The 13755-nt window shown below is 37.9% G+C and overlaps 1 protein-coding gene across 3 annotated transcripts in view; it reads left to right on the top strand.

Moving 5' to 3' along the window:
• Nucleotides 1-13221, top strand: part of SNCAIP (synuclein alpha interacting protein) — an 85233-nt gene extending 72012 nt beyond the window's left edge. For 2 of the 3 annotated variants that reach the window (XM_061346042.1, XM_061346041.1), the window contains exons 9-12: nucleotides 2751-2843; nucleotides 5286-6342; nucleotides 8096-8166; nucleotides 12663-13221. In XM_061346042.1, the coding sequence (XP_061202026.1) occupies nucleotides 2751-2843; nucleotides 5286-6342; nucleotides 8096-8166; nucleotides 12663-12747 (1306 nt within the window). In that variant the 3' untranslated portion in view covers nucleotides 12748-13221. The remainder of the gene's footprint in view (nucleotides 1-2750; nucleotides 2844-5285; nucleotides 6343-8095; nucleotides 8167-12662) is intronic. The other variant, XM_061346043.1, reaches the window with a different exon arrangement.
• The last annotated feature ends 534 nt before the right edge of the window (nucleotides 13222-13755 follow it).

The raw sequence follows: 13755 nt of genomic DNA, 5'->3' as shown, positions 1-13755 counted from the left end.
CAAAAGATGAAGATAAGAGAGTGGTTTAATATCCTCTTTTCTGTGTTCTGTAAACACACTTTTCTGTGTTCTGTAAACAAAATCCATGGTTTTCCTAAAACTTCAGAGGAATAGCTGAAAAACAGCTGAATAAAAAAGTTATTGCGGAGGTGTGCTATGGTGTGTGCAAGTTGCTAGTGTGTTTTGGGGTTTTGCATTGGGTTAGATTTTGGTGGGGAGTGGTTTTTTTGAGGGTGGTTTTTTGGTAGTAAGTGATATACAGAGATATAAGAAACCCAGTATATACTTCACAATTATCTATTCATCTCTTTTCTACTTAGTTCAGCTGTTCTATTTTTAGCTTCATAGAGTGGCCATTCCTTTATTTGAAACAAAGCAAATAAGTAAGGCAACATACTATGACAGATAATTCAGTAGAGCCAAATGCCTCAGATTGTTCCTTCTGCAGTTATTGAGCTCCCTGATCGCATTACGTAGTAGTGGGAATCCACAGTTGTCTAAGTAGACACAGAAGTGGCCTTGCGTATTACTTACTGTGAACATTATCTAAGCTAAGACCTTCAAAATTTGGGCATTAAATACCATAAAGTAAGTAGACCTTTTTTCCCCTGAAGCTATAGTGATCCTGTCTCCTAAATCAGTCTGGTTTTAATACTTAAATATTCCAAGAAGTTATGATCACTCATTTTCAATGTTATGTTAGATATATATGTGTATATGTCCCTTTAGGGAAAGTTCTGGCAAGATGTGTGGGTTTCTGTGGGCTATTTGCTAACTAGTTGAACTGCGAAAATAGAGGAAACTTCAATTTTTTTAGCATAGTAAGATGTTTAAGTGGAATGAGAACTTTAACTCAGTAGAAGAGGTGTCAGAGATTTCCATTACAGCTAAAAGCATAAGAAGTTGTTAGCTACATTAGTTATTTAGAAGTTGAAGGAAGCATAAACGGCAAATAAAGCAGATAAACTGCATCACAGTCTAATCTCAAAATGCAGATTTCCCTGGCTCTTAAAAGAGAGTATCTGGGATATCTGAAATATAAGCCAATGTTGACAGATGGTAGGAGTAATTTTAAAATAATCTAAGGAAGTGTGTAGGCAAGAGGAAGGAAGATGGAAAATTAAAAGAAGAAAGGATCTACATAAAGCATGTCTGTATTGTAAAATGTGATGGCAATTCAGTATGTCAAAATCCTACCTTTATTTCTGTAGCAGTTTTCAGATCCACTCTGATATCTTAAAACTAAAAAGTCTGGTTTTCTGCCAGCCCTGAAAGTACAACCCCTAGTCTAAAAAGTCATCTGGAGTCATTCTGGCTTTCACATTGCCAGTTACAAAGGCTGCGCTTGGAACTCAGCTAACTCTTCTGCTGATTGCATGTGAGCTAGGAAAGAGTCCAGCTCACTGGTGGAGAACTGTATTAGTTCTGCAGATCCAACAAGAATTAAAGTACTAAAAATATATTACTTCTACAGCAACAGAAGCAGAGCCTGGAAGAAGCAGGTAAAAAGTCATTTTCACATGGTGATTTTATGAGGACCAGGAAATAAAACCAAATATACCAATTATATTCCAGATGAAAGGTACCATACAGAGAGTAACAAAAAGCTGTAAGTCTCTTGGGTTTCTTAGTAGTTTCCCAATAATTCTGTCTGGGCAGTGTTTAGAAGCACTGGAACTTAGAGGTCACTAAACAAGATGGAATGTTAACTGTAGTGGTTGACAGGCTAAAGGTGTGGGTGTTTTGAATGTTAGAATGGAAGGTCTAAATTGGATGGGAGGGAAATGGGAGAAAAAGTTTTTTAGGCAAATAGAGCTAAGCCTTCATTTGAAGGTTCATAGTTCATAGAACTACTTGAAGGTTTGCAGGTTATCTTGTAGAACTGAGTCCTTCTGATCGAAGTAAGAATGTGACAGGATAAGAGAAATTATGATTACATTTCGATGGTGGAGTCTGTACTATGGATGTCACTTTCGTAAAACTAACAATTAATATGTACTATCACAATTTTTTAAACAATGGTCTTTAAAGTTATTTACAAATCAGTGCAGATCACACCAGACTGAAGGCTACAGTAGCTACAGCACTACTGAGTATAAAGTTGGTGTAGAGCACAGGTAGGATCTGTGATATGTTTGGGCAGCAAGCAGGTGTGGTTTTTTCCTACTCCACTGAATTATACAGAGATCATACTTAGCTCCATTCTGCAATTGAAGAGGATTAGACCAGTGGGCAAAAGCTCCTCTCTGAGTTTATTTGCAGATAGAAGAGAGCAGTTGTCTGAGCTATCATTTAGCTCAGTAAAAGCCAACTACAAAATGTAGGAAGTGACTTCTTAATCTGACCCTTTCCTCTTCCTTTACACTAACAAGTAGGAACCAAGTGGCCCTGCATTTGTTCTGCCATATCGTTGTTTCTGTGCTATTATTTTCTGTAAGTCAGTGGGTTCCAATGGACTGCTGCTTCCACATTTTCCTTCTATGAAGTATAATAAATAATCTTTGACAGGTAAGTATCTCTCAGTTGATCTTGTGCAGTCATCACAAAATATCCACAGGAATTCAGAGACAAGTACAAGCTGTCAGTTTGTGCTGTTATTTATAATTTCTCTTTTTACTTACTATGTATAGGTGAAAAGGACTTACTTTTTGAATACAAAGTTGAATGGGTAGGATCAGTTATCCTGTAGGCTGCTAATGCTGACAGTTTTACAGTTCAAGGTAAATAAACAGTCTTACATTTTCTTGCAGGCAGACAGTGGAACGTGTTACATTACAGAACCAACTCCAGCAGCTTTTAGAAGCCCAGCGGCCAGAGGGCAAGTCACTGCCCACGTCCCCAAGGTAAGGTGACTAGAATTGTGCTGGAGTCTGGATTTGCATAGTTGCATGGTATATCAGTTGTCAGGAGAAGCTATGAACTGGCTAAATAGTATATGTTGAGGGTTTTTTTTGTGAGCTTGAAGCTGAGCTTCTAGAATGTGAAAATGTGTAATGTCGTATAATTACTGGAAATTTTGACTATGAAATGAACAGTCCCTATTTCCCAACAGAGTGAAAATCAGATTTACAGTAGAACAGAATATATGTTGTATTAGAGGAATAGCAGAGGAGCCTAGAAACCCCTAGAAAAGTTGTAAACTTTGGTCTTGTAGTGGTCCATAACAGTACTGCCAGCAGTAATTCGTCCAGTTACCAACAAAACCTGCTTTTGGGTTAATAAGACTCCTTATGCTTCTTAAATCTTTTGGCTTAATTAGACTGTATAGAAAGTCAAAATTCCAAAATATTGTTTATGTATCCTGTCAGAAGTCCCAGAAATACACACAAACTGAGCAAGGAGGAAAGTAAAGACAGACGACTGGATCTGGAGCCTGCTAACATATCTCTATGACTTCTGCCATAGACTCCCAGTGTGATGCACAGAAGTCAGGCAAGCATATGACTCCTCTCTGATAACAATCTGAAGAAAGCTTTGAAAGGAATTAAATAACTCACATGAAAATAGGACTCAGTATGTCATAATCTTCTAATCCAGTTTCCTCTCTGGAAGACATATACAGTGCTCCTTTTTTCAGAGTTGTTAGGAAGTTTCATATATGTTAAAATGTAAAGCTAACAAAAAAGCTTCTGCAGATACTGATGGTCAGAGCTTTGGGTCATCAAGTATGAATTCACAGCTTCAGTGACTGCTTTTTTTTCCACTCTCACAGAATCCCAAATGCTTTTCTGGACAAGTGCTCCATGTCCCTCAATTTAATGTGTCAGTGCTTCAGAGAAGTGCAAAAAGTTACAGAAGTATGTAACAAGGACATCGGGATTGGAGATGCATGTGTGAAGGAATTTCAGCTAGGAAATGGCTGTAAACTCCAACCTTCTTCTAAAATAGAAAACCACATTGGGAAGAATTGTTTTGTCCCTTTTTTTTAAATTATGGTCTCTGTCTTCCCTGTATTCCCTGTCTGCCAGCTCAACAGGAACAGTAAGACCAATTTCTGTCCAGCTTATTTGGTTTGTGTGATTTTTGCTGACTGGTCTCACATATGAGTACTGGTGAGAACCTGGACTGTTTAAGTATCAGATAAGATCATTTGAAAGCAGATATCTCATGATTCATTATTCCTGTAAAAAGGTAGGTTTCAGTATCCTTTTAGTTAAGAAAGGAAGTCTGAAAACGATACTCTTGTTATTTAATGTTTTACTTCACAGTTGGATACTACTTTTCCTTCCAGCTAGAACTCATTTGGGGATATTATCATCATCCAAGCAGCTAGTAGCAGATCTAAGAGAACCTATCGTTTTTACTAGGAATGTCTGTGGTAGATACATGCATATTCTTTCACGTTTATTTCAGTTTGCCACAGGAGAAGCAGCAGAAAATGAAGATGAGGTGGCTAATACAGGCATGTGAATTTTATATGCTATGAGAACTATGGACTCATCAGAAGTTGCTTGTGAAAAAAATAAATTAATTGTATGAATTCACTGCCTCATAATAGCCTTAATTTTATCGTCTTACCCTTGCTTAGAGGTAAAGGGTTTTAAAATAAGAATGCAGAGTATTATGAGCTCTGGCACATGTCATGGAGAAAGAAATGGTCTCTATAATTTATGTTCTTTGCAAATTGGACTTCTTTGAGATTGCTGTTTCCTTGTTCTATAACATTTGGAGTTCTGAACTTCATTATTCTAACAGTATTGAAATAAATTAATGTCACCTTTTTCATACTTTTCAGTTTTTCATATTTGAAAAGATTTTGAGCACAAATCACCTTGACTTTTTAGGAGGTCTTATATGGCCAGACTTAATACCAGATGGCGTTTAGATTTATTAAACAATTGCTATGCAGATAGCTGGTAATTTCACAGTATTTCGAATAACCCACTTTTTTTTTTTTTTTTTTTGGATAGTAGGCACTTGGCCTCACAGGTTTTTTTCACCTTTTAAAACATGTCAACTCCCACAAATAGGAAACAGTGGTTTCCCTAAAGTTTTCCTCATAAAGTCATCTTTGGCATTGAAACAACCATTCTAAGTTTTAATTTCAAGGAGTTTTCTTTGTAAGAGAAAGTGAAGAAACTCAAATCCTAATTAGTAGTGGAAGCAGAGTTACATTCTTCTCTTTGTAATCCTTGCTGTGGCATCATAGTAATGAATACCATGTGCATAGCAATGGAGAGGGTAAGTAACAAGCTGAGGCAGACACATACACTGGAAATGGCAGTTTCACATTTTATATGTGCATTAAATTGGCTGTGGTATTTTCTCCTCTTTTTTTCTTTAAGCTTACCATCATCTCCTGCTTCTGGCAAACCCCCATGGAAACCGTCTGAAGCAGATGACTTGTCTCCACCGAAAAGTAAATTAAATACCCAAGATGGGATTCATATTCTTGGCAGCTTGGGAACTTCTAGTCGCACTCGAGCCAAGACAAAAGATGAAGACTCAGATAAAATCTTGCGCCAGTTGTTAGGGAAGGAAATCTCTGAAAATGTCTGTACACAGGAAAAGCTGACTTTGGAATTTCAGGATGCTCATGCATCCTCCAAGAACGTGAAGAAGATTTTGCCAGAGAAGAGGGAGCTGAAGTTAGCCAGACTGAGGCAACTGATGCAGAGGTCACTTAGTGAGTCTGATACAGACTCAGCTAATTCTGAGGACCACAAGAACACCCCTATGAAAAGAACTGACAAACCAAGGCCTCAGCCCATAGTGGAGAGTGTTGAGAGCGCAGAGAGTTTGCACCTGATGATTAAGAAACATACTTCCGGAGGAGGACGCCGCTTCCCTTTTGGTATCAGGGTCTCCAAGTCTGTGGATGGACACAGTCCTTCCCCTACTTCAGAGAACAGTGATCCGGACAATGAAGCCCCTTATCAGCCTGGTACTGTACCTCAGAGCCAGTTTTGTGGAGATAACTCTCCATCCAGCATGGAGGCTGCTCAAAAGGTTGCCACCAGCCCTAAGAGTGCTCTCAAGTCTCCATCTTCAAAGCGCAGAACCTCCCAAAACTTGAAACTCCGAGTAACTTTTGAGGAGCCTGTAGTGCAGGTGGAGCTAGCAGAACCAGAACTAAATGAGGAAAAGGATAAGGAGCGGGGCAAAGGACTTGTGCGGTCTCCACCTGCTTCTGGTGAGACAGCAGGGGATCAGCTAAAAAGGCCTTTTGGAACCTTTCGGTCCATAATGGAGACACTGAGTGGCAACCAAAATAACAACAACAACTGTCAAACAGCTAACCTGATCAAAACCTCATCTACACTGCCTTTTGCCTCATTAGGAAGGAAGACAGCAGACAGCAAGGGAAATCCAGCAGCTCTCACAAAAGGAAGAAACAAGCCAGTGAGTGCACTGAAAGGAGGACGGGCCTTTTTTTTTTAACTCTTGTCTCTTTAAGCAGTGTATAAGTTTGACAGTTTCTTCTTCCTGCCTTCCTGTAGCAAAAGGATGCACACAAAATACTTGACTGTATGTTATCTCTAGAAATCTTGTCTTTGTTTTAATTTTAGAAGGCTTTTTCAAAGAATATTACACAGGTATTGCTTGTGTGCAGAGTCTGTATTCTTGGTGCACATGATTCACATGTTCTGTGTTGAAAGCTTTCTGCAGAGACATGACTCACCTGGAGATGATGTTTGTTGTTGCTCTGAATGACAAGTCATACAATGAGAATGTCACATTTGAATCCATGTGATTTCTGAGTAGTAAATAATTGAAGATCTAGCCCTGTCCTGTTCTATAGCCAATACTAATGAGAGCAATATGATAAAAATAAGTGGTAGAATACAAAGAGGAAGAATACGAGAGATGGTCCTTCCTACCTCTGTTGGAGCTACAGCCCTCCCCTAGGTGTTAAAGCCATCAGTACCCTTCTTTGCCCACCCTCTTCTCATAGTATGGAGTCTTCCTGTGGCAGAGCGTATCATACTGGTCTGCAGCAAAATGTACTAGATCCAGGTGATCCCCAAAAGCTCCCTTTCTGGGATCACAACAGGAAGAGTAGTGTCTCAGTTAAGGAGTCTGGCTTTCCTGTTTAATAGTAAAGAGAAATCACATTGAAGAAAAATGTATCTTCCAAAAGAAAGAAAGAGGTATTGAATTAAAGAGACAGGTAGGAAATGCTGTGAGCACCATGTACTTATAGAGCTGAGAGAAGTGCGAGCATCTGGAGACACGATAAACAGTTGAGTGAGAGGCACTGGCAGAGAATTTAATCCTCTGTGAAAGACAGGGTGTGAGGGAATGGGTGGATGGAAAGACATGAAGCAAAAGAATAATTTCAAGATTAAAAAAGTACATAAAGCAGGCCAAAAGGAGGAGGAATAGTGAATTATATACTGTAAAAAGTATGACAAGGTAGTGGGAGAAAAACACAGGAAAATCTTAGGCATAGAGGAGGCAAAATGAGCATGGAAAAGAAAGAGTGGAAACAGAGAACTGGGAAACAGTGAGTAGTCCATATTAGTGGGTACTGCCAGAACAGTAGTGCTACAGCAGAATATGAAATGAAATACAAAATTAAAATGGGACCTCATAAGCTGCATTGAAGTGGGACTGCATTTGTTAAATTTTACTCAGAATCACAGTATGAATTTTACTGATTCGAGTCTTTAAAAGTCATACGCCTTCCAGTCAAACAGCCAATTTAACACAGAATTATTTTGATAACACAGTGGTATTTTTTTAAGAGTGATTCAGATTTTATAGTGACAGAGAAAAGATGGTCTGTCTTCAAAGGTGTTCTGATAAGAGTGCAAGGTTATGAGAAGTTTTCACAGTTCCCTAAGAAATTTGAAGAATTGGATGAGGTAATTGTAACAGTATTGACACACTGTAAAATACATCTGTGAAAAGGCCATGTTTGCATGTCATTGTTGCCAACATCAAAATTGTGGGAAGAATACATTTTCATACCAAACCAAAGGACCAAAGCGCACATCTCAACAAGGTGACAGATTCAGCCTTATTTACTAGCTCAAAAAGAAATCTGCTTAAATGTTATTGTGGCTATTTGCATGTTTTGTTTGCCTTCCATGTTATGTGTGTAGGAAGCTCAGTGCATGTTTTTAACTGATATGATGTTGTACTTCCTTAGGGTCCTTACTTCAGCTACACCAATCTTTCCTGTAGCATGCTGAATGAAGAACTTCTGTGTAACTATGCTTGGTATGTGCTTATGCATGGTGATATTTAGCATTAATGTTGCTTTGTTTTTTTCAAATTGCATGTCTTTGCTAGCTTTATTCATAACTGAAATACTGTGATTGATACATAAGAAGGGAAATAGATGAACAGATAAATATCTACATTCCTAGAAAAGCAGAAATCTATGATGGATTTCTGCTGATGTCACCATTGAACTGGCTACAGATTTTGAGTTCCATGTAACTATAGAAAGTATTGATACTTATAAATCCACCAGGGAGTATAGCACACTTTGGCTGAGTATTCAGCTTCTGTTGAATGAAGGGCAAGTACCAGATGAGAATGGAAGTTAAATTTCCTCTCATGAGGAGAGCAGAACAACTACAGTTCATCTCTAAATGGAGACTACAGAGAATATGAGGCAGAATGCTGTACTTTTAAGTCTAATGCTCTCCTGTTTTCACACATTTTTCTTACTTTGGCATTAAATCTGGTTTTTAAAAGTCTGACTGTATTCAAACTCCTTAATTTAGACATGTTCCATCAGGACTATTCAGGCAAAGAGAGAGCGGTCTCTCAAGGTCCGTAAGGATATACTGGAAAAAACATTTGACAAAATGGGATTTTATTTTACAAGCAAATGCTTTGTAAAAATTACCTGTCATTTTTATTCAGCTCTTCACACTCACAAATTTTTGTGAGGATCATTTTTTCTGTTAAACTGAGGTGTAAGTCCTTTCATTAGGCCTGGAAATGACTGCTGTTAACACCATAATTGTACATTTGAAGGGAAAATTATAAAATAGTAATTCTGCATTTTGAAAGCCTAAATTTCTTTCAGGTTACTCTTCTCTAAACACCTAATTTTGTTGTTGTTCTTGTTAGGTTGTTTTTTTTCTAAAGCCAGGATCTTCCACTGCTTAAAAACTCAATTTCCATAATGGAAATGGGAGACTTACTCTGAAGTCATTGGCACAGTATATGTGAAACCAGGTGGAACTGCAATATTTCCAAGAAGTTTCATTCTCTCCTGAAAACAAAGTGGGAAATTGTAGTGCAGAAACCTGACTGCACAGCAGCAGTCTGAGGGACCATCATTGGGCAGCCTCCAGTCAAAACATCCAGCTGCCTGTCCAGTCCGTGGAGTAACACAAAACCATTAATCTCATCTTTATGTTAGAGCTATCTCCCAGATGTAGGCAGTTATTGTAATTTGGTATTGCCTGGTGTAAATGCTCTTGTGTGAGAAGTCCCTGGCAGCACAGCATTTACCCAGAAGCAGCAACAGACAAAAGAGGTTTGGCTGTTGCTGCAGAGCTGCAGAATCACCTGCTGGAAGCATGAAGGTTTTGCCAGAAGTGCCTAGAGGCACTTCTGGTCCAAGCATGATGTCCTGAAGCTGCCCCTGTTGTGGTGGGCATGTGGAAAACCAGAGACTAGGAAACAAGGAGCAGTGTGCACTAGCAGCACAGGTGAAGGAGTCTGTTGTACCCACGAATTAGGAGAGAAGTATCCACAGATTAGGAGAAGAAGGAGAAACTGCCAGAGACTGTTGGCATGAGATTTCCAAAAATCACATAAGGATGGTGTATTGTGCTTTTCAGAAATCAGACCTGAGGGCTCTCAGAGCTTCTTAGCCAGCCTCTGTTAATGCCTTTTATCATGTGTTGTGGTTTTTGAACAGCAAAATGGGTTCCTGTCATTTGTCCGCTGCATGCTGCCCTGTAGCCTGTGAAATTTAAATAACAGAAGAAAATCACCATCATGTGCCCTACAAGCCTCTTGACACTATGTGAATTTTGCCTGTATGGTCTGTAGAGACTGTGTTATTACCATTTCAGAGCTGGTTTGGAAAAGAACCTTTCTGAAAATAGTACAGTCTTTGGGGTTTAAAGCCTTTATAGATTGTTATATGGGAGGGTTATATTTCTGGGCACAGTCACTAGCCCACAGCGACTGTAGACTGTAGATATAGCAAATTTTATTAGCATCTTCTGAAATCCAAAGTCATTATACAAAAATCTACCTTGAGTCAGATGACATTTCTCTCTACCAGTTTCCAGCTTCTTTTTGTTCAGCTTCTGTTCTTTTCATTTGTTTTATTTTTTCATGCAAAATACCAAAGTACTTCAAGGCTTTATAGATTACTTTTTCAAATTGGTCACAGCTTATTAGTAAGGGATTGTACTACATTTTTTAGTGTTCTTTTAAAACTTTATACACCCCATTTTTCTCAAGGCCCTAGAGTAAATTTTGGATATGCAGGATGGGTTGAGATATTTATTCCCCTTTCGGAAGGATTGGGTACTTTCTTGCATGTTACAGCTCCAAGCAAATGCTTGTAGTTTTTTCCATCTTGTATGTATGCCAGTGAACAGTTCCTTCTCACACTTTAGATCATCTGAGATCTACAGTACATTAAGGTATGCACTAACTCAGCATATCAATACAAACCCCTTAGCTGCAGCTATAAACAGCAAAAATTGTTTCGTACATCAGGGGCAATCAACAGAATCTACCATCAGATTTCTGTCAAACAGTAAACTGCACATACTTCTAAAATAACAGGTATCCCACTGCCAGGCATAGTGCTGGTTTAATTACAACTTCAGATATATAGTCTAGAAAAAGGATGCTTATCTGGATAACTAATAAAATAGTTGCCATTTGAACTAGTAAAATATAAAATCAATATTGGAGTAATTTAGGCCTTGTCCCAATTTACAGTTGTTGTGAGCTGTTATGATCATGCATCAAGTGCCTGTTGTATGAGGGGATATTTTAGTATTTCTGTGGTAACACAGATGCCAGAAGATACTAGAAATTTGGTTAGTAGCTAGTAATGTTAGTAATACGGTTGCTTCAACTCAGCAGGCACTGTTGTAAAAGGCATGTGTGTTCAACACTACAGACCTACAGGCACCTGCATTAGCTTAAAATGATCCTGAGGTCACAGTGGGACTGTAGACCTGCAAAATAGTATCTTCAGAGTGCCTAGTGAGCCCCTGCATGGGGGACTCCTCCAAAGGGTCTTTCAACACTACAAGTCTAAGCTAATGAAGTAGTTAATTGATGCAAATTATCTTAGACTTAGAAAGCATCCCTTAAAAAAGCTCCATGGTTAACACTAAACATACTTGATAATACCAATGCATGTTAAATGCCAAAAAGTTACGTGCTACTCTTTTACCTCTTCAAAGCCAGTCCTAGAAATTCTATCTCCCCTAGTTCAATTCTATATTTTGCTCTTGCTTTGGGTATGTGGCAATGGTAATTTAGATGAATTAGGGGGATTTTAAAATAAAATGATCCCTTGTGCCCTCTTACTAAGACCCAGAGCTGCGGTGCCTGGAAAGGACAGCTTCTGTTAAAACCTGAAATAACCATGAGGTTATCTGAGCATCCTAAGTATCAGTCTCTTGGGGATATTTGGTTCTTTGTGGTGATTGTAGACTGGAATAAAGCTATACTGCTTTGTAAGAATTAGGCTCACAAGTAAGCGAATTTAAGGCAAACATTTTATACACACTCTTACCTTTTGCTATGGGTTTTTAATCTCCTGCTGGTATCTGTCCTTTGCAGCAACAAAGGAATTTTACTGTTCAGCAGTAATAACTGAAAATAAGCCTAAAAGGCTTTCAAACTGTTTGGAAGTTGCTGTGGGCTGAATGCTTAATCAAAAATAATTCAGCTGGAAGGTTAATTGAAGAGTAGGGGAAACATACTGGGGATTAAGAACAAGGACATATGAAAGGAAGTGAGGAAACTGAATGTTACAAATGTTTAGTGTTTCATTTTTCTACTTTAATTGGCAAACTATCATTTCAGTTTTACACACAATAGGTGGATTTAAAGATTATTTTATTTAATTTAAATTTACTTAGTGTGGAGACGAAGATGCACTGTAGAGAAATAATCCTTATCTATGTGTCTAATAATATTAATGATTTTAATGGAGATTTTACCGAAATCACAGTGTTAAAAGAGATATAGGGCCCGTATCAGAAATAGAATTGCTACTTGCCATTTTTCGTGTGGCTTTTGCATAAAGTAAGTCCAATGAATCAACTTCTGAAAGTGTTTATTTCTTTATGGTGACTTCTAATGGAGATTTGATGATCCCCTTACAGGTGGAGTCAGAAGCAAACAGGATATGTCTCATGTTTATTGTAGTGGATCTTTTTATCACTATGATACATTTCCCTGAAAGAAAAGGAATTTTTTGACATTCTTTCAGTTATTACCAGAATATTATGACAGTGTAGCAGTTAATGCCATGACTTAAAAAGGTCTTCATTGTCCTGCTGGTTTACCGTTTTGATTTCAGAATAGGAGCTACAAGAAAGTAAGAATCCACAGTATTAAGAAGTATTCTGTATAGGATATATTGAAAGAAATATACAGAGAGGAGAAGAAGACTGAGTTCAGTACTTGCAAATGGAGCAGAACTGGCTATACAAACGCGAGGCAAACCCCTCTATATTGTTAGGGAGTAATTTTATTCTTTCTTTCTCCAGGCATGATGACATCAATGGGAAAAGCGAGAAACTGAACAGTCAAAAGATTACTGAAGAGCCAGAGCTGCAGGAATTTTTCCTCTAAACCACATCTCAACATGTCTCACTTTGTTTGAAATATATCCTTTTTGAAAAACTAATATGAGACATGTCCCTCACCAGCAAAACAGCAGCTGTTAGGATGCCTTAATTTGTAGCAGTTAGACCATATACAAAACTTTTTTATGATATATGTGTATATCTAACTTGTTTGTAAGCTGTGCTGTGTAAAGGCATGGGTGAGCAAAAGTAACAATTTGAAAATTGTTATGACACAGGCAACCTCCAAAATGTTTGTTGGGCCACAGAACACATTTTGTACTTTGTGTCTTGCATGGGTATATTGTCATATATCTTTATTCCCCTTTGTCAATGGCATATACTGTCAAAGTTTCAGCCAGGACTCTGCCTGCTCAGCTTCTCAGTGAGACCAAGGCAAAAGCATTGATTTTTTGAGTATGTTTTGTCTGTTGTTATTTCTATTTTTTGTAAAAAGGAAATAAAGATGATGTTAATAGGACATGCTGAGTGCAGATACTTTTTATACTTCACTGTTTCATCTTTGAGCCTTAAGTGTTTTATTGGCCTTTCTGGTGCTTATTTGGTACTGAGATAGTGTCCAGTACCACGATTTCAGTCAGTCAGTTGAGTCAAAAATTGCTTTAATGTTTAGTGGTCCCTTTTCAGCTTTAAAATGTGCAAAAAGAAATAAAAATTAAAAAAAAAAAAAAAACAGAAATGCAATTTTAAATTACCATTTATTGTTACTTACCAAACACTAGCAATGTGCTTAGCAATCTGCTAAGACCTAGTCCATATTCTGTCAAAAACATCGTAATCCTTTTACTAAATGTTCTTTTAACCTTTCAGATAAAATACAATCTCTTACTGAACTCACTTTATTTCTAGTAAACTGTGAGTACATACTGCAAATGTGTCATACAGCACAGCATCCAAAAGCAGACTACTACACAATCTTTCCTTGACACATTTATTTATTTCAGATATGTGTGTTTACATTTGCTTTGATTATATTGATCACTTTCCATTTGAA

The sequence above is a fragment of the Neopsephotus bourkii genome, unplaced genomic scaffold (genome assembly GCF_033783945.1).
Source record: "Neopsephotus bourkii isolate Nb327-2 ecotype Australia unplaced genomic scaffold, CSIRO-AGI_Nbou_v1 NB_256, whole genome shotgun sequence".
Classification (NCBI taxonomy): Eukaryota; Metazoa; Chordata; class Aves; order Psittaciformes; family Psittacidae; genus Neopsephotus; species Neopsephotus bourkii.
Note: the sequence above shows the minus strand (reverse complement) of the source record. Positions and strands in the feature narration are given on the sequence as shown.